The sequence below is a fragment of the Strix aluco genome, chromosome 1 (genome assembly GCF_031877795.1).
Source record: "Strix aluco isolate bStrAlu1 chromosome 1, bStrAlu1.hap1, whole genome shotgun sequence".
NCBI classification, from domain to species: Eukaryota; Metazoa; Chordata; class Aves; order Strigiformes; family Strigidae; genus Strix; species Strix aluco.
In genome coordinates this window covers 91,035,549-91,048,647 of record NC_133931.1, presented here as the reverse complement: position 1 = coordinate 91,048,647, position 13,099 = coordinate 91,035,549, and the positions used below count along the sequence as shown (strand labels likewise).

At 44.2% G+C, this 13,099-nt stretch overlaps 1 protein-coding gene across 3 annotated transcripts in view; it reads right to left on the bottom strand.

Annotated features, from left to right (window-relative positions):
* Positions 1 to 9,511: 9,511 nt before the first annotated feature.
* The window catches only part of CDH20 (cadherin 20), a 294,444-nt gene continuing 290,856 nt past the window's right edge, over positions 9,512 to 13,099 (bottom strand). For all 3 annotated transcript variants that reach the window (XM_074826600.1, XM_074826591.1, XM_074826581.1), the window contains 2 exons: positions 12,571 to 12,822; positions 9,512 to 11,109 (listed from right to left, as the gene is read on the bottom strand). In XM_074826600.1, the coding sequence (XP_074682701.1) occupies positions 10,610 to 11,109; positions 12,571 to 12,822 (752 nt within the window). In that variant the 3' untranslated portion in view covers positions 9,512 to 10,609. The remainder of the gene's footprint in view (positions 11,110 to 12,570; positions 12,823 to 13,099) is intronic.

Sequence of the window (13,099 nt, the reverse complement as noted above, 5' to 3'; positions counted from 1 at the left end):
CCCACTCCAGTGTGAGCCACAGGAATTAATTACCCTTTGCCAGGGCTATCATGAATGCAAAGAAGTTATTATTCACCGTGAACTCTGTCTTGACCACCACCTGCACAACGTGACCCCTTTATCAGTCATGCTCAAAGCAGCTCAGCACTGAGGGAAATCCTGAGCACAGTCAAAACAAACAAATGAGCCCTGAAGGCAGGAGCTGCCAGCCACAAAAAACTTCAGTTATAAACTCAGCTCATTCAAGCACCTTAAAAATATCATCAGGCTCCACAAGCACTGCTGCAGTATGTCAGCCCTGATTGCTTGTTGCAGGGAAAGCAAAACTTTTCCAGTTTTCAGAGTGGTGCTGTTGGAGCCGTTGTAGGGTTGGAGTGGACTTCATTAGCTATGTGGAGCAACAGGGAAACCAAAAGGGATGAGGGGAGGCAGGAGGCCGACATGTGTAATGGTGCAGTTGACTCACAAGAAGTTGCATTAGAGCCCGACCGTACTGTGGCTCCTGATCCCTTGACTCATTTTCAGCAAAGGGAGACGCTCCAGCTTTTGTAATGTATTGATTAGCAGGGAAAATAATGTGCATGGCGATGCTGTCTGTAGGCTTTCTCTGTGTAACTTTCCAGCCAAAACTAGGTCAGGTTTAAAGGCCTAACATGTGCACTGAAGCGCAAAGGCAGCAAGAGAGATGACTTGTTCCCAGTAATGATATTTTAAACAGAAGAAAAGAGCTGGCATTCTGTTTGTTTAATGGCTGCAAGCTGATCGGATATTTCACTGCAGCTGTGTTTTGCTGTTAGACGCTATCACAGTATTTACTTGCAGAGACAGGACAATGAGTTGCAGGCAGAGATTGGCAGGGAGGATGCTACAACAAAAGTACCTAAATAGTGTCATTTTTCTTGTTATAATTCTGATACATTGCAGTAGCCATTATCCACACACAAAATGAGAGATGCTCCCCTGGCCTTACAGGCAGAGTAGCTAAGGTGGAGGAGACCATTATCTCTGTTTTGTGGACAGGGATCTGATACTAATAGAATAAATGACTTGCTACAGATCTAAATAAAGTCTTTACCACAACTGTGTATGAAACCAGTGCCACGTTCTTGCATCTTGTCTTCAGTACAAACATCTTTTATTTAAAAGAGAGGTTGGTCAACTTGGTTTTGCCACATGTCAGTTTGAGCAGCAGAGATCGTGGTAATTGGTGCTGTCAGCAGGTATATCCACCAGCAGTGGCAGGTCTCACTCACCTCCTTTCGGGGCTGTACACCCTCATAAAGCAGCATGTACAGCACTACGGGTACCCAACCCAGCAGTTTGGGTTCCTCTGAGATTTTACTCTTCACTACTGTCTCTTGCACCAATGTCTCAGTGAAACCTCTCTTCATCCCTGTTGGAGATGTGCAGTCAGAATTCAGGATGCCTTCAGCAGTCTCCAGGGCACTGCTGTCCTGTGTGGACATCTCCTCTGTGGCCAGCAGCCGATGGCCTGGGGAGAGAGAAACACTCCTCTAGGGGCCAACTCTTCCTCTCCAGAGAAGGGTGTCTAAGGTAATATAGTTTTCTTGCTAGAGAATCTTCCTCTGTCTCTATTGTCTATAAAAAGAGCTTAGACATTTAATTTTTAAATCTGTTCTACATTTTTCTGGAAAAAAATGGGATCTGCTGTATTATTGGTCTCAAATCCTGCTGGGCTGCACCAAGACACTCAGTTGATTTTCTTTAGTAATAGTATTAACATGTAATACTCTCCAAGGGCTACTGATAACAGAGTCACCATACGCGTCAAGGATGCTGTGCTGCTTCAGTAATTCATATTTACTGTGTGCTTTGATGTTTTTGAAGAGAAGGTCTGACAAAGAAGCAAAATATTGTGACTACAGCTGATAAAATGAGACAAAGGGAATGGATTAGGATCTGGCTTGCTACAGCACTTTGCTCAAGTCTATTCTAGGTAGGCTTTAAGGGAGCCTGCATCACTGCAATCTCTAAGTGCTTTCCAGTAGTGCGTTAAGAGATGCTACCAACATCTGCTACTTGTGAGTCATCCTTCTTTTTTCCCAGAGCTAGAAGGTCATGTGCTTTTTGAAAAGAAATATGCAGCTTTATATCCTATCTAGCATGTGCTTGGGGCCCTAAAATGCTTAGCAGTCTGCTGAAATAAATACTAAAACTCTTCACATCGTTATGCTACTTTAAAGTGGGTAGCAAAGATGGTTATCCCCATGGTATGCCGCGTGGAAAGCCACAGCAAGACTGTGAAAATTCGTCATAATCACATGTAGCATCAACATCAGAGTCAAAAGCAGACCACAAGTCTCGTAGTGTCTTGGTGTTGCTTGTTAGAGATGAGCTGAGAAAGCACATTTGGCAATATGTGGCTTTTACAGGGTTATGGCTGTTCACCAAAGTGTTGGTGGGAGATGCCTTGCTTTCTCTGAGCCCAGATATAAAAATATGACACTGGGATCATTGGGGAAAGTTTTCAGCCTTCCCTTCTCCTTCACCAGACATGTTATTGGGGTGGCTGCTGCAGTGGTTTATACAGTCTAACTCTACCTGTGGGATGGAGCCATTTTCCTTACTGACATTAGTTTCTCTTGTACCAACCTGCAAATGAAGTCAGGGCTGCCAAGGCACTGAGCCTAGCCCCCATCAGAAAATGCTGACAGAAAAAGCTAGTTTTATTTGGTCTTGTTCTAAGCAAAGCCAACGGTTTGCCACTCTTTGAATGTGCTGTTCATTTATCAGGCAGATCCATGAGATGGCTGAAATTTTTCAGGGAAGATGAAGGAGGCTCAGTATCTTATAAATCGGTCAGTTTGGAGCTCTCACTGCGAGTAATGTTTCTACAATGCTAACATCATCTCTAATTCCTCAAAATTGCACATAATTTATGTTGTGGTTGTTCACTACTCTAACAGTTTAGGAAACCACTTTACAATTAAGTCTGGATGATAAGATTTAATAAGAGCTTTCACACATTTTTTATCCTATTCATCTGTTTTGAGTTGTAAATGCAACACTGACTTTTGGTTTCTTTAGTGGTTGGACAGCTGGCTGAATAGTAATTGAGAGTTTTGAATATACAGGAATCATGAAATTAAGTTTCCTTGGATTAGTAGCAGAGATAATTTTCTGTTGTGGGACTATATTTCTCATTTAACCCATAGACATGTTTATATTATCAGTAAAAAATAACTTTGCACCTGAGCTATAGCTCAAAATTCTGTTGCCCACCTGTGTCATAGGCATAATTTATGAAGTCATGAGAGGAGGTCTGCTTAGATCAACAGACTGTTCGGAGAGGTTGCCATTTCTACAATTATTTAATCTGAAATCTTCATAATTTTTTTAACTTCTCTGTGCTTCCATTTATTTGTCTGTAAAAAACCCCTATGATTATTCTGTACCAGATACGAGGGCCTTACTTAACTGAGGTTTGCAAAACACTTTGCAATCTCAGGACAAGAGCATACAGTCTATGGGCAGAATATGCATATTATTCCTTACTTCTAGTCAACATCTTAAATGCAAGACCACGGTCAGTAAGCACAAGATTGAGGCTGTTTAAAGTACATATGTCAACTAGTTAGTTTTCTTATTAGGAATGTGGGTCCAAGCTGTAAGTAAACAAGAGTTTTCTAAACCAAAAGGATGCTCCAATGTTGGAAGAGATCATATGCAGGCTGGGGCTCTGTTTCTGTCACCATTAAAAAGTCACTTGATTGCTTTGTACGTTTTTTTTCCTACCTTTTCCATCTGTGATACCTATGACTTTACAGAATATTTGGTTGAGGTCCTTCAAAAAGAAACAGACTTTTTTGGACAGGCTGTCTCCCTTTGACTGTTCCAAGAAGAAACCATGCAAAAAGAAAAACAAATAAGCCCAAACAACCCATCCTGTGTTAGCACTACTGCTTGGGAGAAGATCAGCTCTTCTCCTCTGAGCTTGGAAACACTTTTGTAAGTTCATGGCAATACATGTTACATCTCAGGAAGGCAACATGAAGGTTGTGAAGCTGTAAAAATTCTCCTGTTCTCCATTACATCCCAGGCTATCCAGGGGCAAATACTTCTACACCTGAAGGAAAAAGAGGATTCTTGTCTTTTCTGATTTCTCCATTATAGCTGATTTGAAAGAGGACCAGCTTAAGGCAGTCTGGGGCCTTTAGAGACTCACTGGGGATCAGCAGTGGCTTTGATGCTCTGCAGTGATGATGGCACTAAACCCTCTTCCCATCGTAAAGGGGGAAAAAGAGATGTGGAGAAGTTTTGTTGTACCTATAAGAGTGGGAGCAAGAGGGAGGACAAGTTCCCTTGGCCATGGGTTATCTTCACTACTGGTTTCAAGAGGACCTCTCTTTTCCTTCCTCTATCCTTCCTACCTGGGAGAGGTGGCCCTTGTGCTGAAGGGCTGGTGTGAGCGGAGCATTAGGCTGTGCTGGGAGGAACAGGGCACTGCACACTGCTCCAGGCTCTCTGCATGCTCCAAACAGCATCCAAATACATTTTTTTTTCTTTTTCTAGACATGGTGGAAAAGGCAAAATCTGCTATTCGGCACTCATTGTGGTACTCCGGTGCTGAGGAGGATCATGTTGTATTCTGACTTACTCCCATTTTCTTGGCAGGATGAATGCCTGGAAATAATAAGCCTTAACTAGGGGTTCAGCTTTCCAAGTCCCATGACGAGCCTGGGAACCCTCACCCCACAAAACAGGAACAAATCTGACCCCCCATTAGGATAGACATCATTATTTTATTTTTTTGTTATATGGCATGGCAAGCACTTCTGTCTCTAGCATTAAATGTTGTAGCTCATGCACCTTTGAGAAAGAATTATAGAATCAGTCATTATGGGACTGGCCTACAGATACTAAGATGCTAGTTTGAAAATTCATATACCCCAAGAGGTCCATTCTTTAGTGGGTGGCCTTAATAACAAATGAGGTCTGAAAATGGTATTCAGGTAGTGTACGGTCTTCTACATCAGCTCTTAAAAAAACCCACATGATTTTTTAAAGTCATTATAAAGTGACTCTTCCACCTCCTCCACTATACGACTCCAATGTCTCTTGGGAAATAGAGTATCAGCATTGCACTGCTGCTTCTTAGAGCCAGTGATGCAGGTGGCCTGATTTGCCACCTCTGAGGCCAACAGTAAAATATCTTGCATGTCAGTGGGGGCAGGATATTTAGAAGGTAGATATAGGAAAACAAAACTGAAAATTTGTCCCTAAAGCAGTGAGACTCCCCATTGCTTTCCTTGGATCATAGCTCTGACTATATGTCAGGTTCACTGCTGTCCCTTCTAATTTTCCTCTGTCTGTTTAAAGAGGATGCACTGATACAGATTGCTACTGCATTACAATCCAAATGAGAGGCAAATCACTGACCTCTGTGCATGAATCCCTTAGGTGATACAGCTGTTTTGTAGCAGTGACTATCTTGGAGCACTCTGATGGCATATGCATTGCCCTGAGACAGGGAACTACTGAGTGAAAGGCAGTTCCTTCTCTTCTGAGTGCTGCAGATCTCAGCAGGCACAAATTAGGATGTCTTGGACAGACTTACTCCCTGTTTACACCAGCTGCATGTGAAAAGAATACATTAAGGGCTATTTCTTGAGTATGATGCAATGGGCTGCCTTGCATCCTGACAGACAGGAGGGAAAACAGCAACATATTTACCTTGCAACAGGTATGGATTTCCTCACATGCCATCCTCACTTGTTTTTCAACCCACCCTCTCTCCTGGGGAGCAGCAGCCTCTCCTGGATTTGGTCTAACTGATAGCTAAGCTAGGGTAAACCGAAGTGATGACATCTTACAGCACCTTAGTAATAAGACTCTGTCAGCACAAAGGCAAAAAGCAACTGTATCTCCTCAACTTTGAATTTGTCCAGGTCACAACTTCTGGAGTCTGTCAGGCATCATTTGTGCCTCTTTGATGTGTCTCATTTCTCTTACTCATGGCCAGGACAGGTGAGATGTGGTGCAGATGCACGGCAGACCTCTGGGACCCATCTGTCCCTCTTGTTTGATGGTTCCTAGGAGCTGTGGTCAGGCAGCAGGCAATGAAGCAGATTCTAGTTTGTGCTATATGACAGTTGCACCAAACAAAACCCAAGTACAGGCTAGTACATCATATTTCAAGGTGACCAAAATGTAACTTGTGGGTACCCCAAGGATCTGTGTCACTATTGGTTTTAATGAATGGTCTAAAAGGGGATTGTAGCAGCAAAAGTGATGGTGGCATAAAATGATTAAGAGCAATAAAAGCTGGAGGAGAAATGACAAAATCAAGAGGGATCTAATAAAGCTGAATAAATGGGCAATGCAGCAGCAAATGAGACGCAGCGTTGCAAGAAAATTTACGCCAGAAAGAATGATGTTAACTCTTTTTATGCATTCTTGAGTTCTACATTGTGCTCTGAAGAGATCAGGACTCTTGACAGACAGCTTAAAGAACGCTGTTACTCAGAGCCTAGATGTGACAACCAGTGCAGTATAAGACATGACAGGTCATGCAGTCTACCTAGACAAGACAGAGGTGGGTGGTAGAAAAGGAAAACATCAGAGACTGTAGTGTTTGCCAATGGTCACTCATAAAACCAAATATAGAGCAGAGGACTTGAGAATGTCACACCTAGGGCCAGACTCTGCACCACATGGATAAATCCCCAGAGGCCAGGCCATTAACTGAGAGAGAAGCACCTCCAGAGGGCCATAGCATCATACAGATGGCCGAGATAGGGGGAACAAATCACTCTTTGTCTAGCTCTGTTAGTTAGAGAGAGCTTAGATGAGTTGCTTAGGGTATATGCTTAATTTTTAAGTGCCTGGAGCTAGTAAAATGACTTACACCCTCTGTTATTTTTTCCCCGGAACCATTTATTTTCAGCCACAGATGAGACTAGGGGATTGTTCCTGGATGGTAAGTCCTTTTGTTTTTTTTTCCTGAGAACTGGCAGCTGTGGAAAAAGAATGTTATCAGAGGAACAAAATGAAATGAATAGCGATAAAAGCTCGATGCACTCAGACAGGCCTTGGAGCGCAGAAGGACTGGGAACACTGGTGAGGGCATATGGGATCTTGTCCTAGCCCTCTGACATTTCTGCCGTTACACCAGGGCAGTGGATAGAGTGGGAGTCCCATGCAGAACTGGGGCTGTCACTGTGAGGTGTGCTGGTGTGGCAAAGCCCGCTCCCTCCACCATGGCAGGCTGAGCTCCCTGACTGTAAACCACCAGCAGGTTTAATGTAGTGCTGCAAGTGCTCACGCACACTGCCAGGCCAGGCCTTGAGGAGCCCCAGGGCAGGAGACTGAGGACCTGTGTGATCAGCATGTTTGTTTCACTGCCAGCCTGTGGCACTATAGATTTTATTTAGGCTTAGGGTCTTCTCCCCTCTTCTACTTTGGGCCAAGCCTGCTGATGTGTCTGTAAATGGATCCTTTTTATATCTCATCAGTAAAACCAGAGCATTCTTCAGTTTTGTTTGTTGGAGGGTGATAGATGCAAGTGTTGGTTGTTTGCATAGAGATTTCAAGACTGCAAAAACATGGTCACCTGTTCCATAAAATGGAAAAAAAAAGCCAGGCTGCCAAGTGCCTACTAAACACCAGCTGGTAAGTGTCACAGCATCAAGCTGTCCAGCTCCTGACTGTGCTCACAAGCTGAGGCAAAGCTGAGGGTAATCAGATAGCCTAACGGTGACATGCAGCTTAGGAAGGTGGGTTCAGAGCCCACTCTCCCTGCAGACTCCTGTGCTGTGAGTGCAAGCACCTAACAAAAGCGCTATTGGTCCTTCCCCACCGGGTGGTACACAACCCGGGAAGCTGCTCTCGGCTGTTGCATAGCCTGTCTTGCAGAGGCCACTGCTGGGGGCTTCTGTGGGTAAAACCAGACCTTGGAGCAGCTTGTCCTGGGAAAACCCTCAGTAAATGCAGTAGGTTTCTTCAAGCTGAAGGCAATATGATGCCAGACTGCATTTCTGCCCCTCTATCTCCCACTCTGCCTACAATGGGAGAAGTAAACCATTGAAGTATCAGGACATGAAGAACTACTCAGAATCTTTTTGTTCCTGTAGACTGTGACTAAAGGGGGAGGCAGTAATGGTTTGAAAATACCAAACCATAGCTCTACAGAGGGACAAAGTCATCTATGTGCATTGCAGGCTTGTATGGCAGGAAGGGATACTTGCCTTATACTTCCCAGGGAAGGCTTTCTGCACTGAATATATTGATGCAGTGAAAGATTGCCTAGAAGGGTTACAGATGCTTAACAATTGGGAATTTTAAGAGTAAACAGGCATCTACTTAAAATATATTAAATATATATAATGATTAATTCAGACAGGGAAGTGGTGGAATAGATGTCCTCTCTATCTTCCTTCCTGCCCTATGTTCTGTGATTCCTGTTGGCTCAAGAGGTGAGGAAGCTCTCAGAAGTCTCTCAACAGCAGTTTTGCATCCTGTACACCACTTCCTTGATCATGGTGGTTGGGTTCTTTGTATAGTGTTATAAAATCAATATGATATATGAGGGTAAGTGCTATGGGATGAGTAAAAGAATCATTATCACCTAATTTTCAGTGCTCTTTCTGCAATAGTGTAAGGCAGGTTCAGGTGATAAGCAGAATCAATGGCATATTATGTTTGTGAAGGCACAGATTTTAATTCTGTCAGATGAGCAAATGTTTGGGAAGTCACTAAAAGTTTTTTGTTTTACTAGCTGCCTGGCTCTCCAGAGGTGCATGACTTAGTACGAGTTTGTGGAAACAAGGCTCCTGTCTTAAACTGGTACAGCCTAAGATTTGGCAAGGCAGAGACAGCAGTGTTTTGTGCTCATCTGCAGCAGAAACTGAGCGCAGTATGCACATGGTAGAAGTGTGGTAACTGGGTGGTTAGGTCTGCACATCTATTTTCTGGGCAATTTGAGATGGAGAGAATCCTTAGCTAGAAAGAAACCTGAAAATGCCATTGCAGACTGTTCTGCTTTCAGAAGCCTTTCTCCACCTTCCATGAAACTTGTGTTAGTGTAATTTCCCTGGCCCTTCCCATTTACAAACAAGCTAAGATCCAGGCTCAAAACTTTGATTGCAGAGTAAGAATGACCAGAAATGGATACTGTGTGTTACAGTCTGTCATGTCTCTGAAGGCATGACATTCTGTCAGGGCTGTGTAACTGTTTTCCAAGCTTCTCAATGCCCCAGCCATAATGTTTCAAAAAAATCAGCCAAGACCTTCTTTTGACTTCAGCATGGTTGAAATAGAAAAGTAACTATTCTTGTGTGCTGCACTTGGGCTGATTCACTGCTAAGGACAATATCCAAGTGAACAACGATAAAAGAAGCAGAAAATCCACTCAAACCTGCAAATTGAAGGCTTGTCTCCTTGACATGATGCTGATGAACAATATTTTCTTGATGCTCAAGGCATGTAAAGCCACAGATAAGCACTAATGGCTGTGTGCAAAGTAGTCAATAAATTGCCATCAGACTTTCCCTTCTGTTTAACTTTTATTAAAAGAGGTGCTAAGGTACTGTACTGTATGCAGTACATCATATTTATTACCAAAATTAACAAATATACAAAACTTATACATGTAATTTTCTTACATCCATTTATTGGTCTATAATACTGCATTTGTTCAAGTAGGTTATCTACAGTATGTAAACATCCCTTGGATTGACTTCACACAGATTAGGAAAGCCCATCTAACCCATGTAGTTACCAAATATAGCTTTTTCTTTTTTTAAAATTTATTTGGCTTTCATTGGTAGAATCTAATCTTCACATTTGGCACATGGAAGAGACATCTACAGTGCAAAAGAGGCAGATTTTCTGGTTTTGTTCTGAGCAGTTTAGCGGAGTCATGGTTTTAAAGAGCCAAGAATAAATTTACACAAACTTCATAGGAGATGGATTAGTGTTAACGCCAATGACTCACAGATCAGTCATCAAACTAGAGCAGAAATTCAACGCCTCTTCCCCAGCCCTCTCAGCCAGGTGGAAAAAAAACCTCAGTCTTGTTTCTAAAGGCTTAAAAAGGACTCAGTTAGCAACAGAAAGAGGAGGTTTAGTTTACAAAGAGCCCTCTGAGATTCCAGTTTAAATTTTCTGCTTTGTGGGATTTTTTTTTCTTGTTAGCAAGCAGGGTTTTTTTTTCGTTTTAATGGGGGAAAAGTAACTGGTGGGGAACAACTTTTCTGAGCTGGAAATTTCTCAGTGAGTCAGAGATTACAGTTGGAGTTTACAGATCTTTGAACCCAGATGTATAGAGCTCAGTAAGCTGCCGTGTACAAGGGAGAGAGAATGGGAGAGAGAGAGTAATGTCATTCTATTTCAGGAGCTTTCCAATTTTGCTGTAAAAACCAGGAAAAAACTTTCTTCCTTCTGCTTCTCACTGTTTCAAATACATGACTTAATTTAACTGAGTAAAGCTGATCCAGAGAGACCTTCATTCGCACCCTTCTTCCCATTCTCATCCAAGCACCGTATTGCTATTATAGGAGGCCTCACCCATGTCCATGGAAGCATCTGATGAGAATGGACCTAACTGTCCACCGTTTCACATGGAAACCCCTCTGCCTTTCCTCGTCTGTTACCACAGAGCCCCGCTGCTGTCCGTGGCACCGTACATCTCAGCCAGCTTTTTGAAGCGCGGCCCCCAGTCTGTCAGGTAGTCGTAGCTCTGGTCTGAGTCTGTCGTCACCGACTGTAGAGAGCTGAGTGACTCCGCCACTGAGCCGTTCCCTTCAAACATGTATGTCTGGAGGGAGTCGAAGGGAGGTGCCCACAGGTCCATGTCAGCTTCGTACAGCTTGGCGAGCACGTAGTTGTGGACGTTGTTGTCCATGACGCACGCCTGAGGCACGTACCGGGAGAGGCTCTCTATTTCAGGGAGCATGTCCTGCCGGTTTTTCACCACCAGCTGGGCCTCCCGTGGGTTCCACATGGCGGCGATATCAAAGGCCTCTGTGTCCTCCTCCCCGCCGCCCTCATCGTCGTACCTGACGATGTTCTCGTGGATGTTCTCCTCCTCATCAATGATGTATGGCTGCTTCCGCTGGCGTCGCATGGAGAGGATGAGGAGCACCAGCACTGCAGGAGGCAACCGAGACACAGGACCATCAGCGAGGGGGCAGATCTTGCAAGGGCTTCAGGCTCTTTGCTGCCCTATTTTCCCCTTGGTAAGCCCAGCCAACCTCTTGGATTTAAAGAGCTGTGGTGTTTGTAGGTGGAGGGGTGTAGAAATCCCTCCAGTCAAAAGTAGTAACTTGAGGTCCTGCTAATCTGCCCCTTTTCTCACCTTAATTCTTAACTCTTGGTGACACTTAGGACACGCATATCCAGCGGTGCTTGCGATGCACTGCAGCAATATTTGAGCTACTTTTAAGCTAGCCAGATCAGGTATCAGTAACAGTTTATCTGCAGCAGCACACAGCTCCATAGAGATATTTTTTTCCTGCTGTACACAGCAGGGTTTTGCAGCCTGCTTTGGGGATGCCTTCTGGGCTGGGCACTGCACATGACATAGATGGATGGTGCCGAGGTACCGTAGTGATATGTCTGCCTACACAGCAGAATGTACAGCTCTAGCCCTTAGTCTGCTCCAAAGCATTTTTTTTGTTTATCTGCAAGCCTTCTGCAGTTCTGCAGTGCTGGTGCTCCTCATCCTCCCGATGCTTGCAGTATGGGGAGGAGTGGTCATACAGGCACCAGAGCCCCTTACTATTGAAAATGGGCTGTCATGTGGTGACTGTATTTCCAGGGCTAGAACTCAGCAAAGGTTTTGAATGCTGAAATTTTGAACTAAGGTATCTAGGCTCCTTTGAAGAGCCAGAACTGAGGCACTTTTAAAGACATTTTCCTGTATCTTACTTCACTGTTCCTCAAACTGGGCCCCCTGAAATTTCAGGGAATGAATGTTTTGAACTAGCATCTCATGACTTGAGAGAGTGAATGAAGGAACTGAAGTTCTTTTGATACCAACAACTAACAGGGGGCATAGAAGGTTTGGGCAAGGAAAGGATGAAATTTATTTGTGGAGACAGAACACATGCAAGATGCTCATCCCCTTTATAACACCATTTAAATGTAGCATCTCAAGGAAAAAGGATGGAGGTGGGGATATCTCCTGCCAAAAGACAAGAGGTGGAACTGGGCTTACCACTACTGTTTCCTGTGGGAGCATATGATCAGAAACTGCTGAGGATGAGACAGTAACCTGTCCTCAGCCACAGCTCTCAGCACTTCTCCTGGCATATTCCTTGCAGGAAAGCAGGGCCATACCAGACAACCTGGCACTTTGGGCATCTGCCAGAAATACTTGCAGGCCATAGTTTTCCCCCATTCCTACACCCAGAATCTGAAGCCATGTGCAGCTGACTACACCATCTGGTCCTTGATTTGGCCCTTTAAGTATGTGTGTGTCTACATATAATATATACATATACATAGATGTGTGTGTGTGCCTTTGTGTCCTTCACCTTCAGTGGATCAGCAACCCCCTGGCCAGAACCAAAGAGTTTGTCCCCTCCCAAGAAGAAGCCAAGGGTTTACCTAGCAGGACAAAGATGCAGGCGAGGATTGCAATGAGTGCCCCTCTGCTCAGGCTGACAGGGAGGGCGTAGGCCTCCGCGTTGCAGGACATCACCATGCCATCATCATCGCAGCTGCACACGTGCACGGTCAGCGTGCCCGTGCTGCTCAGCACGGGGCGGCCATTGTCGCTGATCAGGATGGGGAGGTAAAAGGTGTTCTGCTCATGTTGTCTGAAGCCAGAGCGCCTTGTCAAAATCCATGCCGTATTGTCTAAGGGTAGAAAATAAATGGAGAGAAGAGCTTGTATGCAGAGCAAATACGTTCAGCAGAGAAGGAAGGTTAAAAAAATCAGCCCTAGACCTGCACACATTTGTCTTCTCTCTTTCTTCCTTTGTTTTTTATCAGTTTCTCACTAATCAGCATTTTGCCTCTGCCTCTCCTATTCCAGTATCTTCTCAGGCCATAGCTCCAAACCTGCAAGGCATACACACCTTGGGAGTTGCCTTTACCCCTTCTGACATAAAGTGCCCAGAGCAAACTCACAATC